Here is a 12744-nt window from a genome sequence, read left to right as displayed (position 1 = left end):
TTTTTTTTTTTTTTTTTTTTTTTTAGTTTTCCCCCTCTGAATCCTAGGTGCATCTTATGGACAGGTGCGTCTTATGGAGTGAGAAATACGGTAATTACTGTATTGTTTTAATGTTTCAGTTGTTTCTATTGAGTAATGCCGAATAAAAATTAAAATTATAAAAAAAGAAACTTCAGATAATGGATTCCAGTGGGAGAAAAGAGCCCTCTGAAAAGGATGCATATGTGAAAACACCCAAGTCACTAGCTCCAAGGTCAATGCCACAGAGCCCAGGACTCCCAGAACTTGGGCATTGAAAGTCCTAACAGGTGTCAAATCTGACCCTGAAGCCTCAGCTTCCTCTCTTCTATAAGAAACAAACACTCATCCCTCTAGCGTGTAGAACTGAGCTCCCAGATACTCCAGTGTCAGAGGGAACAAGATGCCTCTGTGCCAGATTCATCACCCAGCCCAGAGGTTTCAATCGCTTCAGTACAGACTGTCGACAGAGGTCTTCTATTTCCCACAAATGAGCCACTCATCCAGATATAAATGCACCAACACACCTTCCCATCGTAACCTCGCCGCCTTGACCATTACCACCTTGGTGAACATACATGGAGCCTTTGCCAATCCAAAGGAAGTGCCCAAAACTGAAAATATTCCCCTAAAATCATTAACTTCAGAAACCGTTGGTGATCTGCCCTGATGGCTATGTGCAAGTCCAGAGACGTCAAGAACTCCCCCTTTGACCGATCTCAGGGTCTCCATCCGGGAATGAGGAACCTTGAGGGCTGCATTCTTCTTCTTTAAATCCAGAATTGGATGAAACGCTCCTTTTTCGGTACCATGAAGTAAAGGGAATACCTTCCTGTTCTTTGCTTCTCTCAAGGAACAGATACCATAGCCCCCAGACACCACAAGCGGTCCACTGTTCTTTGAACAGCAACTCACTTGGCATGAGGAACGCAAGGGAAAACTATATAAGCGTCTCATATCGGCCAAGCAAATTCAAATCGTAGCCGATTTTTATCACATATAAGACACACTGGTCCATGGTAATTTTGGCCCACGTCACATCTCCTATGCTCGAACTAGGTTTGCCTTGGGATGGCTTTCGTCCAGTCTGAAAGGACTGCCCCCAGGACTGAACTCTGGCTGCGCTTTGCCACTGGGACCCCGAAGAACCTTTAGTTTGGCAAAACCTTATTGTCCTGAAAATATGCATTAATGGGAAAAAGTCTTTTTGCTCCTTGGCTTATCCTCTGGCAACGTATGCATTTTGAACTCTCCCAGATGCTTCAGTATCTGCTCCAAGTTCTCCCCGAACAAGAGCTTATTATTTATTTATTTATTTAACATTTTTTATATACCGAGGTTCTAGAGACAAAATCACTAAGCACTTCGGTTTACATATAACTATTGAAATGACTAACTTGAGTCTTACAGAGAACAGGAAAGACAGAACTTGGATATTATACATTTAAACTCATAATGACATAGAACCTATAAATAACAGGAACAGTAAAGGATTGGTAGTAAAACATGTAACAGGCGATTGTATGAGAAAAGAGCAATATGAGCTATTATCTGTGGTTGTTTGGGAATGAAAAACATGAAAATATGCATCAGTGGGTAGGAAGGATTAAGATCGAATTAGGCATAGGCTAGGGAGAAGATCCAAGTCTTGAGTCTTTTTTTGAAAGTAATTGGACATTGTTCAAGTCTAAGTTCTGACGGGAGAGAGTTCCAATGATTCGGGCCGACTGTAGAGAAGGCTCTTTTATTTGAAAATGATTTAATTGGAGGTGTTTTTAGAGAGCCTTTTTGGGCAGCTCTCAACGGGCGGGAGGAAGAATATAGTTGTAAAGGAATCCTGAGGTCAAGAGGGGAGGATTTATATATAGATTTGTGAATGATAGAACAAGTTTTATAGAGAATTCTATATTTAATTGCTTGCCATTAAATGGAAGGGCCCCCAGATGAGATTTGGACCAAACATTCACAGACCAGTTTCGTAACCAAAGTACCCCTTTCTAGCTGAAACCACATACATCATAATCCTAGAAGATGTACTAATCAGGTCATACAAGCCTCAGCTGTTTCTCAATGCTCAGCCTGCTTTGTTGCTGCTCCCAACACCGCCTGCATCTCCTGCAGCTGCTGGACTCAATGGAGACTTGCCCTCAGCATAAAATTGCTCAAATTGCAGCCCTTATTCCTAGGACCAAGACCCCAAAGATCCTCTTGAGGTGAAGCTCCAACTTGCAATCCTGAACATCTCTTAAAGCCTCCACTACTGGAATAGTGGTTTTCTTGGTTACTGCCGATGACCTTAGAAAGCACCAAAATCTCCAAATGTCTCATCCAGCAACAAATAAAGCTTCACCATAGCTCTGCCAACCCTTAAGCTGGACTTAAGAGTGACCCACTCCCGAACTACCAACTTCATCACTGACTTACGAAAAGAAAAAGCTTTCACTGAACCACAAAACACGGAATCCACCCCCTCCAAGTTAGACTCCTCTTGTGGAACCTTGATTCCCAGCTCCTGAAGCAGTTATGGAATAAAAGGCCGGAACTCCTCTCTGCAAAGGCGGAACACCACTTTGGGGTCATCCCCTTCGTCCACCAGTACCCTCCTCTGGGTCCCCATCCAGATCTGCATCAAGCACTGGGTCTGCTCCCGGGGAATCCACCAGCACTAAGTCCTCTGAATCCCCCCTCTGGATCACACGCCTGAAAGTAAAGACCCAAAACACGCCGAACACTCGAACGCTTCCGCATCGCCTGCATGGTTGTCTTCACTGGCCGTAGATCAACAGATGACTGAGACTGGGTCCAAGACAGCATATCCCCTGCTTCTCTCTTTGCCAAACATACATGAGCAAAACAAAACCTGTCGAAAATAACTACGAGGAGTCAGAATCCAGATAAAAAAAAAAAAATCCTCCAAATCTGAACCTTCCTGCTCCTCCTCGGGGGTGTAGAACCGAGTAGGGGATTCCATTGGTGGGGGGAGGCAATGCAGACAGCCCTGTCAGAGAATCCAATAGCTGCTGTTTCCATGGTAGGGGGACATCCTCAGCAGGAGGCCTGGCCACCCGCGGGAGGCAAACAGACTTATCAGCAGCAGACACTTGAGCAGGTATAGCAGCGACAGACACACTCAAAGTACTTTTGCCTGAAATACAACCTGAGCTCAAACCAGCCCAATTGAGCCATGATCATGATATCCCACACGAGTGGCATGTTGTGCCACACGCAATTGCCACATGTCCAGTACCACGTGCTTACACACACATGTATATATCTATGGCCTGCAAGAGCTCTGCATCCCCAATCACTGCCGAGAAGAGATGCCATAAGTAGCTAACAGCAAGAGAAGAACTAACTTCCTTTCACTTTGTGTGTAAAAAAAACAAAAAAAAAACCACACCAAACTTTAATGTCCCAACCAGGCCAGAAAATAAGAGGATAACTTCCTTGCTCCACCGGGCTTGTAGCTGTCAGCAGGTTCCAACGTTGCTTCATGAAGGGTGAGGGATCTGGAACACATGTGCACCCCCACAGAACTCTGGATCAAGCTAACAAGAGGGTCACCAACCCCCTTGCTTGTCCACATCAAACCAGGGGATATGGCCCTACTAGAACTAACAACCCCCTGGGAGGATCCAATAAAGCTTCCTCTTTCTTTTTTTTTTCTACTCCAGACTGCAGGTTTTACAGCATCTGCTGGAGACGGAGAAATACTGAGGGACTGCAGGTGGTACACTAGATTATGTAGCAGTGAACATAAGAACATGCCATACTGGGTCAGACCCAGGGTCTGTCGAGCCCAGCATCCTGTTTCCAACAGTGGCCAATCCAGGCCATAAGAACCTGGCAAGTACCCAAACACTAAGTCTATTCCACGTTACCACTGCTAGTAATAGCAGTGGTTTTTATCTAAGTCAACTTAATTAATACCAGGTAATGGACTTCTTAGTGTCAGTGAAACTTTCTCTGCCTCCATCTGCAAAACCCAGGAGACAGGTCTCATCTGGGGAATGAACAAGAGCTTATTTTTAAAATGTGTGTTTTACTGATGAGAAAGATATGTTTAGTTTCTTTTGGAGTAGAAAGAATTGCAGGATGAAGAATGAGCATGTTTATTGATTCGTTTTAATTGCTTTATAATGATGCATTGCTGTGATTTTTTAAATTAAGTTATTTTTCTCTGCTGTAACAGTTTTTCTGTAGAAAGTCATGAACCCAACTAACAATGAAATGGGAACATTCCAGAAGAGTAACTTACTGATAGTGGAGGTGGTATCGACACAGGTATCTGCGGCAATACAGGGAAACACCTTAGCGGACTCTCTTGATGGGAAGGCGGCTGCACTGGAGAAGCTGCTAGAAAAGAATTACTAAATTAAGAAACACCAAGAAAAAGACCCTTGTACTCAAACTGCAAGCAGATAAAGAACCTAGTCAAGAAGCTTAAAAGGATTCATGTCTGGGGAGCCAGAGACAAAGGAACTGTGTTGACCCTAGGAGCTTGTAACTGCTGTAAGAGGGGCTTTCACTAAGTATTGAGTCAAGGAGTGAAGTCTTTTTTTCTTTTTGTTCTTACTTTTGAAAACCTTCTATAAAATTGTTCTTTCACAAGTGTGGAATATGTTGTGTAGATCAATGAAAGACTCCTACTTTAATGCATTATTTATAGATGGCAGAATGTGAAAAATATACAAACGGGTGAAGACTTTTGCAAGGCACTGTATGCCTCTGTTCTGGGTCTTGCATTTTTGCACTATATGCGAGACATCAACACACTACGAGGAGGAGCAGACAGATCAAGAGAAGCAAGATCTTCATGAGGCGAGCTCAGTCTGGGAAGGGCAGGGCATAACTATATGACTCTTTGACCAATTTTCTTCTGATAGAAAGCCTGATGCTTTATCTGCTGTGTTTAGTTTTACCTGCATTCAAACAAACTAAAAGGTAAACACATAACACACTTACCTGGTGAATTGGTTTCACTGTCTGTGTCCATAGCAACTTCATCATAATTATCATACTGATAGATGCCCCCTGCACCTTCCACAGCCAGCTTATCCAACGACCATCTTAAGTCTATATCAGAGGACTGGAAGCATTCAAGAAAAATAAACACACACTGAGAACATAAGCTAATTACATTAAGCTGGGGTTAAACCCCCGCACAAAAAAATAGGAGTAATGCAACTCCCAAGACATTAAGAATAATGTTTTGTCTTACACTGTTTAAGGAAGGAGGAAGACATATTGATCAACAAAGCAGGGCAAAGGTCAAGTAACCATTTTGGCCCCACACAAAACAAGTATAAGCTATGTACTACTAGGTCAATGCATTCACTAATTAATACACCAATAAAGCTTTCTGAATCTGACCAAGACCAGGTCTACCTAAAGACATTGTAGGTTATCATTAAAAAAAAAAACAAAACACAGGTTGAGTACCATTTGGCATCTCTATTCAACCTTATGTCTCAGTGGAGCAACCCTTCTCAGTCAACACTGGCGAGAAATTGAAAAGAGAATAAGAAAATAATAGGGGATGGAATCCATGCCAAAAATTTTAAAACCCTTTGATTCTTCTATAGCTGCAAAGAAATGGTGGGCTTTTATTTTTTTTTTTAAAGAAAAGTGAGGAGGAATATCATAGGAGTAACCCCCATATTGGGTTGTGATGAGCTGTGCAGGCTCTGAGCCCAGAATGTAAAAATATGATGCAACGGTCTAAGCTGGAAGACTTTTTCAGCTCCTTGATAAAGTGACTTTCTGTAAATGACTGGGTTTTAAGATTAAGTTTGAACTTCCTGGTATGAACGCCTTTTTGCCTGATGATTTTGTACTGTGCAATAATCTGTATATAGGTTCTGTTAGAGCTCAATCCCTTAGCATATACCCTTAGCATTTCCTCTTTGATGTTTGTATTTAATGTAAGAGCTCCTTCCAAAAAAATTTTTTTTTTTTTTTTTTTCTTTTATATATGTTACCTAGCTACTATATTATCTGTTTTTTGTAAGGGCTCCGCCCAATGGTTTTTTGTTCACTGTAAACCGATGCGATGTGCGAACGGACATCGGTATATAAGAAATGTTAAATAAATAAATAAAAATAAATAAAACTTGCAGAATTCCCCTTATTTGCTTTTCTTCAGCTCTGGATTGTAGCCATGAGTACTGGGAACTGGGACAATTTGCCCAGGGCCCCACAATACTAAAGAAAATTATTTTCCAGAATAAAGAATCAATGCGGCAAATTAATAAAATATATAACACAATATAGTGGGATAGGGACTTAAAAGACCTTCACGCTAGAGTCAAGCATAAGGTAGTAATGTTAAACCTTAAGTTGCTGTCAAATGCATCTTTACCTTGGGTCAACGCAATGTTGCAGGTTCATAACCCAGCCAGAACTTTGCGCTCTTTACAAAAGCCCCTTTTGGATATACCCTCAGTGAAGCTGGCCTGGCTCTCTGAGATGAGACCCCATCCTCTTTCGATTGCTGCACTTACGCTGCGGAATACTCTTCCCTCGTGAATTGAGAGCAGTGGAATGGCCAAAGAAATTAAAAGCTCTTTTAAAAACTGTAACTGAAGCAGGCATTTTGTTAATTTTAGTACTATGCTGTCTTGATTTTATGTTTTTATCAGATCTTATTGGTTGGTTAGTTTTAGTGTTTGTACTCTTATGTATTTTATCATTATGTATGTTTTATTGTGAGCCACTTTGGATCTCACTATAGGAGGCATATAAATGCAAATAAGCTAAATTAAAAATTAAATAAAGCCTGGGACAAAGAATTAGGACTGCAAATACCATAAGAGGATTAAGACCAAATACCTTAATGCTCCAGATCACTGGATCTAGTGGAGCAACAATACCAGATTTGTCAGAGCTTATTTTATGCCAATTCATTTAGAAACAATTAATCAATCAAGATGAGAAAGTGTGCTGTTTTATTGTTTTGGTAATTAAACATTTTGGGGATAATGTTAAAAGTTATATAGAGAGTATATTGGGACTAGATGCTCCTGAAGATTTTTATTCTGCTTTCTGAATAGTCCGTATTTATTTATTTTAGATCCAAGTTATCTGATTTTGTATATGCCAGATGAGTTGGGTGGACGGGGAAAGAAATGGGAGTGTTCTGAAAAAGCTAACAAGCAGGGAGAGGAGTAATCTTGCGATAATGGAATATGGTACTTCCTCCGTCTATCGCCAACTGGTTGGAGGAGTTACGTCAATGGATGGAGATGGAATTATTTTCAGCTAAATGCAGGGGGAAGTTCCTGTTGGTACAAAAGAAATGGGAACAGTTGAAAAAATTCTTGGAAAGTCTGAGAAAGGAAAATTGATTCTTACCTGCTAATTTTCATTCCTGAAGTACCATAGATCAGTCCAGACAAGTGGATTTATGCATCCCTACCAGCAGATGGAGGCAGAGAACAAAACTTTGAGGCACTGCCCACCTGCAGTCCCTCAGTACTGGCCTGTACCCAAGCCAAGATGTCTACTTTAAATCCCAATAAACTTTGGGCGAACAGAGACAAAGTTGGAACCCCCTGCAAACTAGGCCCCCTTGATTGAACACAAACCAATACCACACTATATACACTGCTATAATTGAGTATATCATATGCCAGCTCATGCATATCCAGAAGCGAGGAAGTCTTTCGACAGATGGGGACGGGTCTCTTGCCTGATCTATGGTACTTCAGGAATGAAAATTAGCAAGTAAGAACCAATTTTCCTTTCCTGTTTGTATCCTGGATCAGTCCAGACAAGTGGGATGTACCCAAGCCCCTCTACTCTGGGCAGGAACCCGAAAAATCCATGTGCAACACACACTCCCCAAACATAGTCTCCTTTGAGGCCTGCACATCTAAGCGGTAATGTTTGGTAAAAGTGTGAAGAGAAGAACATCGCCACACGACAAGTCTCCTGCGAAGAAAGCAGTTGACACTCCGCCCACGAGTTCGCCTGCACCCTAGAGGAATGCATTCTCAACCTCTCCGGCACAGACCGGCCCTTAACAGATGTAAGCCAAAGCTATTGTCTCTTTTAACCATCAAACAGCAGAGCTCTTGGAAGCCTGATTTCCCTTCTTTGCTCCACTGAAAAGGACAGATGATCAGATCTCCAAAAAGCATTCGTCACCTTGAGATATTATAAAAGAATACGATACATCCAATAAGCGAATTTCCTTAGCCATCAGATTATCAGCTGTTAAATTTGGAAAGGCCAGAAGCTCGACCACCTGATTAAGGTGAAATGACAACACTATCTTCGGCAAAAAGGAAGGAACTGTATGTAAAGAGACCCCATCCTCCGAAAAGCGCAGGAAAGGGTCCCTATATGACAACGCTTGCAGCTCACATATACACCTAGCCGAACAGACGGCCACCAGGAAAACAGTCTTCAGGGTTAAATCCTTCAAGGATGCCCTCCTCCTTGGCTCGAAGGGAGGACCACACAGAACCTGAAGAACCAAATTCAGATTCCAAGTCGGACAGATCTTCCGCACCAGAGGATGTGGATGCTTTGCCCCTTTTAGGAAACCAGCTACATCCGGATGAGATGCCTGCGGTCTTCCCTGAATCCTACCATGCAGGGAACCCAAAGCTGCCACCTGGACCTGAAGGAAAATATAGACCAGCCCCTTAGCCAAACCGCTCTGCAAAATGCTAAAATCTGCAGAATTTCCACCTTTAAAGGCTGTACCCTGGTTCTGCAACCACCAAGATTAAAAAAACTTCACACCCAGACATAAGCCATTGAAGTGGAAGGTCTCCTCGCCTGAAAAAAAAAAAAAGTCGCAATCACAGGCTCCGAATATTCCTTCAAAATGAGTTGTCTCCTCTCAAAAGCCAAGCTGCTAGACAGAAGCAACCCCGAGAGATGAGCCAAGTGAACGAGCCCGTCCACCGCCTGACGGTCCACAAACCACGGCTGCTGCACCACTCGGGTGCCACCAGAATCACTCTGCTTGGATGAAGCTTGATGCACCGCATCAAAGAGGAAACACATACAGCAGCAGATATGTTGGCCACTGATGAACGAAAGCATTGATGTCCTCCAATCCGATCTCCCGACTGCAACTGAAAACTGATCTAAGTTCACATTTGCTGGAGTTGCCATGAGGTCCATCTCGGTCTGCCCCACCTTGGCTGTAGCAAGGCAAAGGCTTCCGCCAACTCCCCCCACTCCCCTGGGTCCAGATGCTATCTGCTGAGGAAGTCCGCCTGTACATTGTCCACTCCAGCCACATGAGAAGCAGCTAGTCTCACCAGATGTTTCTCCACCCACATGATCAGCTCCTGTGCCTCCAGCGCCACTAAATGACTTCATACCGCCTTGACAATTGATATATGCTACTGTCATCGCATTGTCCAAGGAAACTTGCACCAACTTGTCCCGAATGAGTGGAAGAAACACCACCAAGGCCTTGCGCACTGCTCTGGTTTCCAACCGATTGATAGACCAAGATGCCTCCTCCGGTGACCACTGACCCTGGGCTGATTTTCCTTGACAAAATTGCCCCCCATCCTGAGAGGCTGGCATCCATGGTCACCAGTACCCAGTCAGGTATTTCCAGATCCATTCCCTTCTCCAGATTGAACCACGACAGCCACCACGAAAGACTGGACCTGGCATTCTCTGACAACGGTAAAGGAAGCTGAAATTCTTCAGACAGCGGACTCCAACAGGATAATGGAGCCCCTGCAGAGGGTACATGTGAGCAAAGGCCCATGGCACCAATTTCAGCATAGAAGCCATGGAACCCAGCACCTGCAGGTAATCCCAGACCTTCGGCACAGACAGGCTCAGTAGCTGAAGAAGCTGACTCTGTAGCTTGAGGACTCTCTCCAAAGTCAGAAACACCTTTCCCAACTGAGTATCGAAGTGTGCCCCCACATACTCCAAAGATTGGGTCGGTCTCAGATGACTCTTTGCGAGGTTGGTCATCCAGCCCAACGCCTCCAGAAGCTGAAATACCCGCTGGACTGAGTGACCACACTCCACCTCCAATTTCACCCATATATGTCAATCGTCCAGGTATGGGTGCACAAGAATACCTTCCTTCCTGAGTGCCGCCGCTACCACCACCACCATCTTTGTGAATGTGCAAGGCACCATTGCCAACCCAAAGGGAAGAGCCAAAAACTGGAAATATTCTCCCAGAACCATGAACTCCAGAAACATCTTGTGTTCGAGCCGAATGGGGATATGAAGATAGGCTTCCGACAAGTTCACCGTGCGCAGCATCTACATCCGAAAACACAGCACCCAGATGGCAGCATTTACTTCTGCAGATCAAGAATGGGCTGAAAATTCCCCTCTTTCTTTAGCACCAAAGTAATACCTGCCCCCTTCTCCTGAGGCGGCACCAGAACAATGGCGTGCAGAAGTTGCTATAGCGTGTACCACATCACTTCTTGCTTGTACCAGGAGATGCAGCGGGAGACTACAAAGTCATCCCTAAGCGGTCGAGAAAGTTCTAAAGCGTAACACCTCTAGGACCCACCGGTCCGACGTTATTCTGATCCACTCCTCATAAAAGAGAGAGCGCCTCCCTCCGATAGCTTCCAGGGAGGAGCGGACCAATACACCTTGGTTGCCCAATCTTGCTTCTGCTCCCCCCCCCCTTAGGACCTGTGTCAATTCCGAAAGGGCCGCTGTCTGCCTGAACTCTGTTTCTGTGATGCCAGCGACGGGGTCCTGCCTGCCAGAAGTGTCCTAGCCTTTCAGAAACGGGCTCGCGGCAGAAAAGACTTCCTAGAACCCTTCCTGTCTTCAGGTAATTTATTGCCCTTCGACTCTCCCAACTCCTTCACGAGCTGCTCAAAGTCCTCCCTGAAGAGAAACTTCCCCTAAAAGGGATGTTTGACAGCTGGGTTGTAGACCATACATCTGCCAACCAATTTTGCAGCCACAGGAGCCTTTGTGCCGCTGAAACCATACTCCTGGCAGAAGTCTTGACCATGTCAGCAGCCACATGGTCAACCGCCTCTAAATGGGCTGCCTGCACTGCGTCAAACGCCGCTCCTGAATGTTTGTCATATGCCTTCTGCACCCAGGACAAACAGGCTCTCTGCATCAGACTTCCGCATACCGCTACACGCAGGGTCAAAGCAGAAACTTTAAACAGCCTCTTGAGCAGAATCTCCAGCTTCCTATCCAGGACATCCTTTAGGTCCGCTGCTCTCACTACGAGGATCAAGGGATAAAGCTTCCCCATAGCCCTCATGACATTCTGGCCTGCCTCCGGAGATTATCACTCCTGATCCACCAAATTCTTCACCTGCTTCAGCGATGGGAAAGCTGTAGGGGGTCATCGTAATCCCTTCAGGAGTGGGTTCACCCCTTCATTATCCGAATCTTCCTGGGTGGCTTTAATCCCGAGCTCCTCCAGCTCCTGGGGAATCAATGGACCCAGTTCCTCCCTCCAGAATAGCTGGACCACTCACAGGTCATCTCCTTCCGCAATCAGAACCGGATCTGGATCCTGAGCATCCAGATCCTGCATCGGGGCCCCCCCCCAAAGCATCCAGTGGATCCTGGTCCACATCCTGCCTCAGACCTCCCAGGGCACCAACAGGTCCTTCGCCGATCCCACCGAACCCCCTAAGAGCTGATCAGGGTCATCCATACCATCTGATGAATCTTCCTCCTCCGGTGCTCGTCTGAGACCCATCATACGCTGGAGCCCTTCTGATTCCACCAGCCCTTAGCCTTTTTGGCCATCAAGGCCTTCTTCGGTAAGATTCTCTTTGCCCCTAATTCCTTCCTGGCCAAATAAACCTTATGGAAAAGTACAAAACCAGTGGAAACGCCTCTGGGGCTGAGTAGGCAGACTCCTGATCTGCTCCTCCTCAGGCCCCTCCCCGTCCCCTGCCACCAGCAGGGTCCTTTCCTACCTTAAAAAGCATGGGAGGGGAGTCCCAGGGCTCAGAAATGGCAGCCCGCACATTAGCAAGTGCTGCCAAAATGGCCACTGGCTCCTCTAACACCCCCCCCCCCAGGGATTCCAGAGCCATCCCAGTTGCCTGCACTTCTTGCTGCTCCATGGGGGTCCCGCCCCAAAGGCACAATGAAGGCAAAACGAGGCCGCATTGAAGCGAGCTCGATTCAGACCGCAGCCATGACAAGTTTTGCCACGCTGAGCAGGAGCTGGCCTGAGAAGTCGGGCCTGCACCCACGGTCAGGCCTAAAAATAAACTGAGCCACCATGATCACTTACTGCTGTCCGGTGCTGAAACTCAGCACTCACCAAGCCCCGACAAAGGCAGGCACTTAAGTCCGCTCCCTTCCTCCTGCCTCCCAGCAGAAAATCAAGACTTACCGACTCCTCGCTGTTTCTGCCGCTCTCCTGCTTCAACTTTTTTTTTTTTTTTTTTTTTTTTTTTTTTTTTTTAAGTAAAGTGACAGGCCAAAAAGAAACTGGGAAGAAGTATTCCCCTGTTCTGGAGGGCAGAAAATGAGGAGCCAGGCTCACAGTGGGAGGAAAAACCCAGACGGGGAGAGGGAACTAGGACCCCTGGCTATCTGCCCCCCCCCCCCCCGCCCTGAGAAAAAAGGGATCACCAATCCCCCTCACGCCACAAAGGAACCTAACACCTCGGGGGGGCCGAATCCTCTTCTTATCCTAAATCTTTTTCTTCTAAGAGGTTTGCTCCTCTACCATCTGCTGGTAGGGATGCATAAACCCACTTGTCTGGACTGATCCTGGGTACG

General features: G+C 45.4%; 1 protein-coding gene across 1 annotated transcript in view; it reads right to left on the bottom strand.

Annotated features, from left to right (window-relative positions):
- ZFC3H1 (zinc finger C3H1-type containing) overlaps positions 1-12744 on the bottom strand; it is a 220457-nt gene that overhangs the window by 187881 nt on the left and 19832 nt on the right. The window contains 2 exon segments of the mRNA XM_029597179.1: positions 4277-4374; positions 4984-5107. Coding sequence (XP_029453039.1) covers positions 4277-4374; positions 4984-5107 — 222 coding nt within the window.

Source organism: Rhinatrema bivittatum, chromosome 4 (assembly GCF_901001135.1).
Source record: "Rhinatrema bivittatum chromosome 4, aRhiBiv1.1, whole genome shotgun sequence".
In the NCBI taxonomy this organism is placed as follows: domain Eukaryota; kingdom Metazoa; phylum Chordata; class Amphibia; order Gymnophiona; family Rhinatrematidae; genus Rhinatrema; species Rhinatrema bivittatum.
This window is presented reverse-complemented; position numbering and strand designations above follow the sequence as displayed.